Source organism: Bos indicus, chromosome 6, assembly GCF_029378745.1.
Source record: "Bos indicus isolate NIAB-ARS_2022 breed Sahiwal x Tharparkar chromosome 6, NIAB-ARS_B.indTharparkar_mat_pri_1.0, whole genome shotgun sequence".
Lineage (NCBI taxonomy): Eukaryota > Metazoa > Chordata > Mammalia > Artiodactyla > Bovidae > Bos > Bos indicus.
In genome coordinates this window covers 68002236-68016048 of record NC_091765.1, presented here as the reverse complement: position 1 = coordinate 68016048, position 13813 = coordinate 68002236, and the positions used below count along the sequence as shown (strand labels likewise).

The window sequence follows — 13813 nt, the reverse complement described above, 5'->3', positions numbered from 1 at the left end:
TCTTTATAAAGAATACTAATATCTAAAATTTAGTGGTATTTTTCTAATGTCAGTTCTTTCCTCTTGCTAATAATGAATATTTGATCAAGTGTTATTTTTATCATAATTATGTTTGCTCAATAATTATTTCATTATATACTGATTGTCTGCGAAGCTCAATAACCGAGATCAGCTTTCTGTTGCCACCTAGTATTCCTGAGCTACTTTTCTCATAATTAGGTATCTAGGAAATAGAAGTTAATGCTCATGTTAGTCTGCTTGATTAGATAGAGATGACTGGTTAGAATTACTTGGTGGAGGCTTACCAAAATACTGTGTTTCTGGCTCCTGCTGCAGTTTTGCTGACCAAGATTGGTGCTCTGGCACCTGTATTTTACAATAGCTCCCTAGGTGATTCTGATGCATACACTCAGTAAATAGCTGCTGGTCTAAGAAGCTATAAATAAGAAGGCTTTTGTTACGGTAATAATAAGATCACTTCATACAGCCCTTTTCAAATCTTAATGCCATTACAGAAGATACTAAGTACTAGTTATTATTAATGCATTACTAATATTTTAATAACTAAAGTTATTATTAATGTTATTGTTAATGTATTACTAATATATTTAAATAATCTTGAATCTATTTAACTAATGATGAATGATCAGAATTTGAAACTTATTAAGCCATATTTTAAGGAAATTTCCATTTCTTTTCTTATGTAAATGATTAATAAAACTAAATTATCATGCCCAATAGCTTGATTCTTTCTTACAATAAAAGCTATGTGTGAAATAAACTGCTTTTATATATTTACAATAGCAGATGATGTTAGTTCCTTCTTTAAATATTAAGAGATTTCCTTTGATTGATAGTATTCATTGTTAATGAAATATAAAATTTCAAAATGCTTAAATAAAATTAGAATCTTGTTTTTATTTTCATTTTCTAGATTAGAAACTATTCACCTGTCAGGTTATGATAATTTATAAATCATAAAAGTATGATTAAAGGAAGACAGATTATAAAAAAAGAGAAGAATGCACAATCAACCTGTTTCATTCTTTGTTACATGAAAAATATAAAATATTAGGAAAAACAAATGTTTAATTCCTAGAAGTAGCCATTTATCTTCATTAACTGACACTTCCTACAGTTGTAGAACTGAGTGAGATGTTGACTATCCCCGCAGCCTGTAGTTTTTTTAGTTAAGTCAAACAAAGTGAAGCATGTTTCACTGTACACTAATTTTAAAATACTAATTTTATGAACAATGGATTGAATCAGATACAAAGTTTCTTATGGAGAGAGTGTGTTTTTTCTCTGGATCCTCAAGGTGACCTTAGGGATGACTGGTGGTAGCTGGTGTACCTCTTACCGCCACTACAGGCAAGCTGGGTTCATTCGTGAAATGAATCTGATAAAGCTAACCTACAGTTCAGATAGTTTAAGGGATGCCTCAAATTGAGTGGCAGGCATCCGTCCCACTCCATTTATTTTTATGCTGTCCATTTATATATTTTAAGCTTGAAAAGCATGTATATAACACATTTCTAATATGTTCATTTGTGAGTATCACAAATTGTGTAATTATAATTCTCTGTTCCATGTCATAGCAGCACAGAGGCAAGTGGAGCTTTTCCCATAGTTCTAACTGGTGCGGTCTTCTCTGTTTCTGCATCCCTTTATCCCTTCTAGTGGTAACATTTTAGAACATTTCATTCACATGAGTAGGGAAGAACTGGCCAGGAAAAGGAAGGAGGTGTGATTGTTTCATGTTGTGTGTAACGGTTCACCCAGAGGCGTCATGAATATAATCAGGGATGTTACTGACAGTCATGTTTTTACACGAGCAGCATATGGAGGCAGGTAAAGGGTGGAAAGCCACTGAACTAAACTGCAAGGATTTGGGTAAATTTTAATAGTCAGTGAAATGTAACTCACTATACTTTATTACTTGGCTAGACTCCCAGCCCTTATTTTTATTTTGAAACACATTTATTGCTCTTGAATTACTGTTTCGTGTTAATTTATTCCAGAAATATTGCTCATTTCTTAGTGATTGCGAGTAGAGTTAGAAGCGTGGCGCTTTGATGTATTTTATCTTTGGCAACATCTTGTGTTTCCAGTTGATAAGCTCTATGAGCTCAGTAGCAGAGCACTGTCTCCCTTCCTTACTCCGCACCTTGTTTGACTGGTACAAGCGCCAGAACGGAACTGAAGATGAATCATATGAATATAGGCCTCGGTCTAGCACAAAATCTAAGGGGTAAGTGGCGCATTTTTTTACTTTTCTGTCTGGGCTTGAAGTACTTCCAATGAAGAGGCTATAGTGTTATCAGCTGACGATTGTTATTGTTTGGTTACTTTTGTTGAACAGGTAACAGAGGGAAAAGGTGGTTCACACTTAAACTGTGAATCAAGTGAAGGTATCAGTTAAAGGAGGTGCTGCCCCACAGGAGTCACCACTGGAGCTAGTCTTGCCAAAATGCATTTCAAGAAAGCTATCTCAGTGGTGCAGTGAGGAGCTTTAACAGTCATCGACAAAGTTAAAAATATGCAAAGAAAGTCCTGTTCATATGGTTTGTGAAGGGAAACAATTGTGATATTGGAAGACTGCTCAAACCTTATATTCTTTCACTTAAGACTCTTCTTGGAGTTAAATCCTTGAACTTGTCTTTCTTTCTTCAAATTTTCCAGGGAGATCATAGATTTAAGTAAAACATGTTTGTTTTCAGATGATGGCCTGTGGTTTAGAATTGGATTTCAGCAGATGCCACTTGTGATTTTTCAACTTAGATTTGTGAAAAAATGACCTGGCACTGTATTTTCATATTTTTCTTCCTCTTATTCTTTTATTTTTTATTTATTTTAAAATATGGTTTTATTTATTAAAAATTTTCCATTTGTATGTTTAATTTTTATTTTTTTTAAATTATGAACATATGATAACATACTTACAGGCGACTTGGAAAATACAGAACAAGGTTACATATCATTCCATTTATATATTATAATAATTTTTTGAAGTAGATAAGATTTTTAGTTGGAGTTTCAATAGCAAACTCTAAAAAGTAACAGAATGAATATACAGAGAAGTAGAAGGATATTGTAGGTCTGAAAAGCTCTGTGAACCTATTCAAAATAACATAATTAAGATTTATACAATTTTCATACAACAGTAGGGTATAAATTCTATTCATTTTTTTGGCCGTGCCACTTGGCATGTAGGATCCCAGTTCCCTGACCAGGAATTGAACCCATACCCCCTGCACTGGAAGCACGGAGTCCTAACCACTGAACCACCAGAAACTCCCCCTAATTGTTTTAGATTAGGTTTAATTTCTGACAGATATAGTAGTGAGATTTGCATGTAAGTTCCTAACGTACAAAATGAGAACACAAGAAATGCAATATATATGTTGAGTGATTACAAAAACTTTTAACAGTTGCCATGAAACACCATACGTACTAGGAATTCAGTAAATAACATGAAATACTAACCAAGAGCTCTTTTCATAATGCAATCCTAATTTGAGATTCTTGTTTCAGGGATGAACAGCAACGTGAAAGAGACTATCTTCTTGAAAGAAGAGACTTAGCAGTAGATTTCATTTTTTGTCTAGTTTTAGTTGAAGTTCTAAAGCAGGTAAGCTCTTTCGTTTCTGCAAAGTCTGTATTTCCTATTTTTCGCTGATTTACTTTCATGTTTCAGTTACCTAATTTAGGATGTTGTATCTAAAATTCTGGCTCACAGAAACACAATTCCTATAATTTAATTGTATGCCTTTCAATTGCCTGAGGATTACATGTCCTGTACCTGTCTCTCCCCATTCTTTCTACCTTCGTTTGCCATCTAAGACATGAAATCGTGTTAGTAAAATGGAGCTGAATAGAAACTGTTAAATATGGGCTTTTAGCTGTCACTGTAGTCTACCTGTCATTTACCTACTTCAATTCCTTTTTACCTCCACTTTTAAAGAAATTCTTTTCCTAGCCCTCAAGCCTGCATTTCAACATGTAATAATTGTGCAGTGATTGTTGAGCAATGGGGGTGATCTGAACTGTCAAGTGCAAATGATTTTCAGGATAATGAATTATTTATGTTTGTTCATTCAACGGGCTTCCCTGATAGCTCAGTTGGTAAAGAATGTGCCTGCAAAGCAGGAGACCCCGGTTCAATTCCTGGGTTGAGAAGATCTGCTGGAGAAGGGATTAGGCTACCCACTCCAGTATTCTTGGGCTTCCCTGGTGGCTCAGCTGGTAAAGAGTCCGCCTGTAATGCCAGAGACCTAGATTTGATCCCTGGGTTGGGAAGATCTCCTGGAGAAGGGAAAGGCTACCCACTCCAGTACTCTGGCCTGGAAAATTCCATGGACTATATATAGTCCATGGGGTTGCAAAGAGTTGGACATGACTTTCTCTTTCACTTTCATTCATTCAATAAGTGTTAGAATGTCTACTGTTGGGTGGCATTGTTCTAGGTGCTGCACTCCTGAGCTCACCATCTCAGTGACATAGTGAAGATATAAATATGTAATTTAGTGTCAGCTATCATCTTGTACATATTTTTACTATTCACGATCAGTACAAGTATGTGTATAAGTGCCTGTACTGATGTGAAAGTATGTTTTCCATAGTTTGTAGTCTTTAAAAACTTATACAGCATTCAAAGATGATCCATGTATTTCCAGCCATGTATGCTGTAATGTTTTGGGAAAAGAAAAAATCAGGTCACCTAAAAGAAAAAGAAAAATCATATTTTGCATATGACATGTTTGGACAGGGAGTTTTGTTTTTGTTGTATAAAATGGAATAGAATACCTAATATGACTTGAAAAAGCAAGTGTAAGATATAAAAAGTTAATTGATTTGATAGTCTTTTTTTGATATAACCACTATAAAAATATTTGAATTGTGTAATCGTGTACTTTGCCTTTGTTTTTACAATGTATGTGAAAAAATATTGAAATCTGAATATCTGAAACCTACAGATAAAAATATATTTTTCTTATTTTTTATTTTGTTTAAAATAAAAGTTTAATAACTTTGAATATGTGAAATAGATAAATGCATTAATCAAAGGTAAAATCACTTTAATTTGTACCTTTCATGAAGATTTATTTAGTCAATGTGGGAAAGAAGTTTCCTCTGAAAGTTGTGCTTTCTGAAAGGCAGATTTGCTTTCTTGATCTCTCAGTTTAGCTGGATCCTAGATCCTAGGGCGGAAGTCAGTAGAGATATGGAAGGACCTGAGGACCAGAAGCATGATACCATGAACAGACTTCGGCTTTGCATTCATCAAGGTTACATGCATGCTAAGTCACTTGAGTTGTGTCCGGCTCTTTGTGACCCCATGGACCATAGCCCGCCAGACTCTTCTGTGCATGGGATTCTCCAGGCAAGAATACTGGAGTGGGTTGTCATGCACTCCTCCAGGGAATCTTCCTGAGCCAGGGATCGAACCCAAATCTCTTATGTCTCCTGCATTGGGAAGCATATTCTTTACCACTAGCTCCACCTGGGAAGCCCCATCAAGGTTGATCTCATGCTAAATGTAGATCTTGTGATGAGTTTAGTCATCAGTATTTGCATTTCTTAGTTAAATGATAGAGGAATTTCTTCTCCCAGCCAAAGAAATTGCAAACTCCGTGCACTGACTTTCAGACCCCTCCGTCATCTGACTCGTTTATGCTTTTTCTCCTTTGTTTGCCATGATGGTCTTCCACTTAGCAACTGGTCTCTCTTCTCATCTAAAAGTTACCTATGATTGCACTGGCTTCAGAACTTCAGTGCACAGACAAACCCTTGGAGGGTTTTCTTTCTCCCCTTACCTTTCCTTCTCAACTGTCCTTTTACCCTTCCCCATTGTCTTTGTCTTGATCTTCCTCCTGTTCCTTTAAAAACTCTAATAGTCCAGATAACTCTTCTAGTAGGGAAAGAAAAATCAAGGTCTGTAAACCTAAGAAAATCCTTTCAGGCCCATTTTTCGAGTCCTCTGCACAAAATCCTTTCATATCCATGGTTCACATGGACTTAAAGTATAAAAAGGGGAAATACAGTGGTTCTCCTAGCTCATCCTTGTTTTTGGTTCTTTTATCATACTCTTGTAACCTACAGTTCCCTTTCTACTTAACATTTCTTTTTTAAAAAATTTATTTTTTAATTGGAGTATAATTTCTTTACAGTGTTACATTATTTTCTTTTGTACAACAACATTTATACCCCTTTTCTCTCTTACCATTATCCTCATATTTTCATTCAAATGCACTCATCAAAGAAATATATATCAAAAGCATCAGTTCAGTTCAGTCACTCAGTCACGTCCGACTCTGCGACCCCATGGACTGCAGCACACCAGGCTTCCCTGTCCATCACCACCAACTCTCGGAGCTTGTTCAAACTCATGGCCATTGTGTTGGTGATGCCATCTAACCATCTTGTCCTCTATGGACCCCTTCTCCTGCCTTCAGTCTTTCCCAGCATCAGGGTCTTTTCCAATGAGTCAATTCTTTGCACTCGGTGGCCAAAGAATTGGAGCTTCAGCATCTGTCCTTCCAATGAATATTCAGGACTGATTTCCTTTAGGATGAACTGGTTGGATCTCCTTGCAGTCCAAGGGACTCTCAAGAGTCTTCTCCAACACCAAAGTTCAAAAGCATCAACTCTGGCGCTCAGCTTTCTTTATGGTCCAACTCTCACATCCATACATGACTACTGGGAAAGCCATAGCTTTGACTAGATGGAACTTTGTTGACAAAGTAATGTCTCTGCTTTTTAATATGCCTTCTAGGTTTGTCATAGCTTTTCTCCCAAGGAGCAAACATCTTTTTGATGTTCATTATTTAAAATCCTATATAGGTTTTCTCTTTCCCAGTAAAATGCAAGTCTTTTTAGCTTCTTCAAAATTACTGCACCTACAGAATATGAAGTAAAAATCAATAGAACTTTCTGAACTATCATGACAAACGAACCCAATTTTTTTCTGTGTAAAAATGATGTAGGGTTTAATAGATTCAGAGAGTAATCAATGGTAGTATATTTTGAATTTAATATGACTATTACTTTTGTCCCACATAATATACATGTATTAAAATGTGATTCAGTTTTATTTTGATGAGATGGATGGCTCCAGGAGTAACCTGGAGTGTAATGAAATATTGATACATGGTTGGGTCAGTCTTGAAAGGGGAGTACATATTGTTTGTGGGTTAGTGCTTGATCTCATATATTACAAATTATTTGTTTCTTTATTAATTTGTCATGTCCTTATCACATGTTATTATGTGTCATAATCACATATTTAGAACTCTTCACAATACACAAAGAGCTCTGTATCCCTTATACCACCTGATCATTATGATAAACTTTGGGAATGTTTTTTAATCCCAGCTGTGTCATTTGGTTGCTTTGTAACTTGGACAAGTTATTACTCTCTGATTTCTTTCCTCCTCTATAAAAGAATCATGAGAATTAAATACAATAATTCGATACGATAATACAAACATGGGACGTGTCCAATAAATGCTATCTGTTGTTTTTATCTTATGGATAAATATTCTTAGTTACAATGATTTGCTGAAGATTATAAAGCTAGTTCTCTTTTTAAATAAAACTATTCTTATTAGTAAAATCAGTGATATAAAATTAGGTGAAATGACCAGCATCTTATAAAATTAAAGTTTAAATCGTAAGTTAGACAAAGGATTGAAATTATATAAATGTGATGGGAAAAAATCTGGTTAAATCAGTGTGATACATCCTGAGAACAAAATTAAATCAAGATGGTAAAGGACTAATTTTATTTTTTCAAGAAAGTCAGAAGAATAATTTTGGGGTCATGGCCAATTACAAATGTTAGAATGTTAGTACCAGAGGCTTTAGAATCCTTGATAAAAAGCATATTTAAACAGCACCATAGCATTTAGACGGAGAAGGCAATGGCATCGCACTCCAGTACTCTTGCCTGGAAAATCCCATGAACAGAGGAGCCTGGTAGGCTGCAGTCCATGGGGTTGCTAAGAGTCGGACACGACTGAGTGACTTCACTTTCACTTTTCACTTTCATGCATTGGAGAAGGAATTGGCAACCCACTCCAGTGTTCTTGCCTGGAGAATCCCAGGGACAAGGGAGGCTGGTGGGCTGCCATCTATGGGATTGCACAGAATCGGAGATGACTGAAGCGACTTAGTAGCAGCAGCATAGCATTTAGAATGTTTGAGGGAATTTTTTTTCATATTGAATTTTAGCCATACATTTGTTCATTGAAATAGACAAGATTAGGAAACCAGGCCTATGAGCCACTTCAAGTTTTTGGCTTAGTCTTATCAATCCTTATTGTGAAATATCAGAAGATGGAGTAGTAGATCGTTAGGATTTTCAGATTTGACATTGACATTTTAGATGTTAGTGAGTAGCCCTGAACATTATGTTATTTGTGATTTTGCTGAGTAGTGAGTTTATTCACTCTTTTTCATTGAGGACTGGTCATTTACATAATGAATGAACCTTGCTGACTCTCAGGTATACATATCTTATCTGGTTTTGTGGTTTTCCACTTTCATGATGTACTAAAAGCATTAGATTTAGGAAATAGCTTTGGAATAAAACTTGAGTATTCTTTAGAGTTTGCTTGATATATCCTTCTTGAATGTTCAAGTAGAATTTGAGCTGCTTCTAGTCATGCAAATGACAAAATTTGAAAAATTCTTGATACTATAGATGAGGCTATTAATTACTCCATGAAGTAGAACTTTTTTCTATAAACTGAAATAGGATTCCACCCCACCCCCACTTTTTGGAGATTCAATTTGGGAATTTTTGTTGTTGTTGTTATTGTAAGCAAGAGGGAGAAGTAGAAATTTCAAGAATGTCTGAGCATTCTAATAGTGTCCATTCTTAAAATTTTTAGAGATTATGCTTTTTTTTCTTGTAAAAATTAAAACTGAGATAATGTTTCTTCTCTCACTTCTGTTTCTCTGTCTCTTTTCTAACTACAGTGTAATAAAACTGAAAGCTTTTTTCCTCATTTGTTCCATTTATTAAATGTATTTTCACTGGTCAGAAGCTGGGCACACAGTATATTTTAGAGAAGTATGTTCTAACTTCTAAATTTCAGTCCTCTCATCTGCAAAACAGGGGTCAAATACTACCATGTAAGCTTGCTATAAGTGTTATAAATAATGTATATAAAATGCCTGGCAAATACCCAGCGCACAGACACTTGGAAAGTGTTGGTAGTTCAGTATTAAGGTAGTAATAGAGAGCACACAACAGGGCTAAGTAGTGTCCCTAGCTGTCACTGTTAGACTTCTGGCATAATTGGAGCCAGTAAAGACTATGTAGGAGAAAGTATGGGTGTAAGTTAGCTTGTGTTTCATATCTGTGGCCTAGAGCACACCAGACATCCCTGTGAGGACATCATTATGGTAAAACCACAGCACAGCACAGTGAGTGGGCACAGGAAATTTTATTCCTGTCACGTGTAGTGTCACATTATTGCAAGGTCACTGATGTGTCTGGTGCCAGCCTGTATGATTAGCACTGTGAGCTCTATAGGAAGTTCTGGGAGTCAGGCTGCTTGATCCATATACAGCCTATTCCCAAATAAAGGTTGGCGTCACCTAGTGGTAGATACCTCCTTTGTTTTAACCATCCATGGGTTAATCAGAGGGCTTACTGGGACTTAATGACAGAAAATGAAGAAGAACTAAAGAACCTCTTGAGGGTGAAAGAAGATAGTGAAAAAACTGGTTTAAAACTCACCATTCAAAAAACCTAAGATCATGGCATCCAATCCCATCACTTCATGGCAAATAGAAAAGGAAAAGTGGAAACAGTGACAATTTTTTTTTTCTTGGAGCCCAAAATCACTGCAGACAGTGACTGCAGCCATGAAATTAAAAGACACTTGCTCCTTGGAAGGAAAGCTATGACCAACCTAGACAGCATATTAAAAAGCAGAGCCATCACTTTGTTGACAAGGGTCCATATAGTCAAAGCTGTGGTTTTCCCAGTAGTCATGTACAAATGTGAGAGCTGAACCATAAAGAAGGCTGATTGAGGAAGAATTGACGCTTTTGAGCTGTGGTGTTGGAGAAGACTCTTGAGAGTCCCAAGGAGATCAAACCAATCAAAAAGAAATCAACCCTGAATACTCACTGGAAAGACCAAAGCTGAAGCCAGAGCTCCAAAACTTTGGCCACCTGATGCGAAGAGCTGACTCTTTAGAAAAGACCCTGATGCTGGGAAAGACTGACGGCAAAAGGAGAAGAGGGTGGCAGAGGATAAGATGGTTAGATAGCAACATCAACTTAATGGACATGAATCTGAGCAAACTCCAGAAGATAGTGCAGGACAGGGAAGCCTAGGATGCTGCAGTCCATGGGGTCGCAATGAGTTGGAGATGACTTAGTAACTGTACAAGAACAACTGGGACATAGGGGACGATAGCAGTGACTTCAGTAACCTTTTAGTTACCTTCAGGCATATTTTGTTTGGCCCAGTCTGGGAAAGATCAGGCTAGGAGAATACATCTACCTCCCTGCTTCCTAATGAACTCTGGATTACTCCCATTTTCCCCTACGACACCTTGTCCTTGGTGTCTCCATTCTATGTTCTAGTTCCCTCATCTGCCGTTCCTTCCTAGGAGGTAAGAATTTTGTCCTAGTCCCTTTTAGAGAAGGGTAGAAAAAGTGCAGGGACAAGAATCAATCTCCTATTGTAATGCATTCTCTCAGTTTTTTATCTCTGGTCTGGTAATTACGGGCTCTAATCTATTATCTGCGATTTTCACAGGTAAAAAAGTGGAAACTTCCTCCAGGTTATACAACTAGTGAATAGAATAGCTCAGCTTTTCTTCATTAGAGTGATAAAAAGTGTAGAAAGACATCTTTTATCACTCTAATGAAGAAAATATTTTACAATTTGATTATAATTTACTTATAATAAGTTGGGCAACTTTGTATAAATTTAAGGGAGCATTTTGGAGTTACTGGTTTTAGTTTCTCCTTTTATTATTGACTGGGGGATTTTTGTAGAAGCAAACTCTTGTGGTCTGCAATTTGATTATATAAGTGAGTATTAATATGTCTCTGGTCAATAAGTTGTTAATATGTGATGAATAGTGTAGCCCTAAGAAGAGTTACTCAAGGTACCACATAAAAGATTGCCATGCCAAGATCATACTTAATGGCCCAGCCAATATTCCAAAATTCCTATATCAGTGAGATGTGATTATTAACCTTATGCTTCTATAATGGTGGGATGTGTCTGCCTATAAAAGATTGGAAAGCTTCTTATAATTATGCAGTCAGTCATAAAATTCCTACTTAAAGTATCCCTAATTGCAAGAGGAATTTCGAGTTTATAATTTCAGTTTACCAATGGGAGAAAAAGGTTAACACTGTTCTGGAGGCTGAGCTCTCTGACTTTACTATGTAGAATAAATTTAGGTCCTAGTCTGTTACTATCATGGGCTAGTGGCACCCCACTCCAGTACTCTTGCCTGGAAAATCCCATGGATGGAGGAGCCTGGAAGGCTGCAGTCCATGGGGTCGCTGAGGGTCGGACACAACTGAGAGACTTCACTTTCACTTTTCACTTTCATGCATTGGAGAAGGAATTGGCAACCCACTCCAGTGTTCTTGCCTGGAGAATCCCAGGGACGGGGCAGCCTGGTGGGCTGCCGTCTATGGGGTCGCACAGAGTAAGACACAACTGAAGCGACTTAGCAGCAGCAGTAGTAAAGAACCCTACTGCCAATGCAGGTTAGATGTAAGAGAGGCAGGTTCGATCCCTGGATTGGGAAGATCCCCTGGAGGAGGGTATCACAACCCACTCCAGTATTCTTGCCTGGAGAATCCCATGGACAGAGGAGCCTGGTGAGCACCAGTCTACAGGTTCGCACAGTCAGACACGATTGAAGCAACTTAGCATGCAGTCATGCACAGTTATTTGTATGGCATTTAAAAATCTCAGCTTCTACAAACTGATGCATAAACTTCATTTCTTTCTTGTAAGGTCAGGTTATTTTTAAAAGGTTATCTGAGACCTTGAAAGATTTTGTTCACAGCTGGTTACTCAGCCCTTATATGACGGATAGCATGGGGGTGTCCCTCAGAGTACATTTTCTTCTAATTGAATTTCAAGTTCAGGCTTTTAGGACAGTACCCATTTCTAGGAAATTTCAGATGAATGTTCTTTCTGATTTCTTCTGGTCAACAGTAAATAGTGAGCCACTTAGCCAAGATGTGGCTGTAGCTGTTGGTTCTGGAGTCAGGGTTCACCACAAGCCTTTTAGAGCCATGTCAGCTGCTGTGCCTCCGTCTGCTTGAGACAGTGTTTCAAAAATCCTAGAACTGTGGAATGAAATGAGAGAGTAACATTGACATATATACACTACCATGAGTGAAATAGATAGCCAGTGGGAAGTCCCTGTATAGCACAGGGAGCTCAGCTTGGTGCTTTCTGATGACTTAGAGGAATAGGGTATTGGTAGAGTGGGAGGGATGCTCAAGAGGAAGTGAAAGTGTTAGCCTCCCAGTTGTGTCCAAATTTTGTGACCCCAGGGACTATAGCTACCAGGCTCCTCTGTCCACGGAATTCTCCAGGCAAGAATACTGGGGTGGGTTGTCATTCCCTTTTCCAGAGGATCTTTCTGATCCAGGAATCAAACCCAGGTCCCCTGCATTGCAGGCAGATTCTTTACCATCTGAGCCAATAGGAAGGGGATATATGTATACATATAACTGATTCACTTCATTGTACAGCAGAAACTAACACAACATTATAAAGCAATTATATTCCAATAAAAAAGTAAAATTAAAAAAAAAATCCCAGTGCTCTCCTTACTGTGGTGTGAATTTGGTCACCTTCTCATTAAAGTGAATAAATGTAAACTAATAGTTCCTTATTGGATTTCTTGCCCCTCATTGTAATTTAATTATCTTTATTCTTATGTAATGTCTGTCTTGTATCCACCACTTTTAATCTAGTTCCTGATCATTATTAAGGCTGAAGTTCAGCCTCCTCCTGATAAGCACCTGGTTAATCTTTGTAAGAAATAAGTTATGTTCATTTTAAATATAAATCTCTTCTTCATCTAATCCCTGAGAAACATTGTGATCATCTCTGAGTAGCTATAATCCTTTTTATTATCGCCAGTCTAGTTTGTGACTTTCTTGGTTATATTTAGTATCTTTATTACAATTTCATCTTACTGATGATGTGTTTTATAAACTATATTATTAACAATTTGGGGGCTTCCCTGGTAGCTCAGCTGGTAAAATTTTAAGCAAACGTAAAGAATTCCTATGTGTTTGGCTCTAATTGACCCTGAGATGCACAGATTGGATAAATTATAATCCTGGTTCAAGACACACTTTTGTCGTTGATCTCTGTGTGACTACCTATGTATTTATTTACAGTGTAACAGTAGCTTATGAGCCTACCACCTAAGACTGAGAACTCGACTATTACCTAAAATTTTAACCCTAATTATGTAAAGCTCCTATTTCACTCCCTGGCTACTTCCTTACTATCATACTGATTTTTATGTTAATTATTCCCTTAACTCTTAAAAAATGTTTTCATGTATGTCTGAATAATATATTAAATTTTTCTTGTTTTTGAACTTTCTAAAAAGTTGTATTATACTGTTTCTTTTTTTCATTCAATATTATATTACTAAGATTGATCTCTGAAGTATGTAGCTAAACATCCATGTTTTCTTATAATGTGTGTAACTGCTAGTGTAATAGAGTTCCTCCCTCTTAGGTTTAGTAGCTGGGGCCTAAGATTAGACTGCCAGAAGTGAGCTTAGTAGAAGAA

General features: G+C 36.9%; 1 protein-coding gene across 9 annotated transcripts in view; it reads left to right on the top strand.

The window, feature by feature from the left end:
* FRYL (FRY like transcription coactivator) overlaps positions 1 to 13813 on the top strand; it is a 267816-nt gene that overhangs the window by 134301 nt on the left and 119702 nt on the right. For all 9 annotated transcript variants that reach the window (XR_011567188.1, XM_019962715.2, XM_019962717.2 and 6 more), the window contains 2 exons: positions 2112 to 2251; positions 3535 to 3631. Coding sequence is in view for 8 of the 9 variants with exons in the window: in XM_019962715.2 (XP_019818274.2) it covers positions 2112 to 2251; positions 3535 to 3631 (237 nt within the window). In the remaining variant the exon portion in view is untranslated. The remainder of the gene's footprint in view (positions 1 to 2111; positions 2252 to 3534; positions 3632 to 13813) is intronic.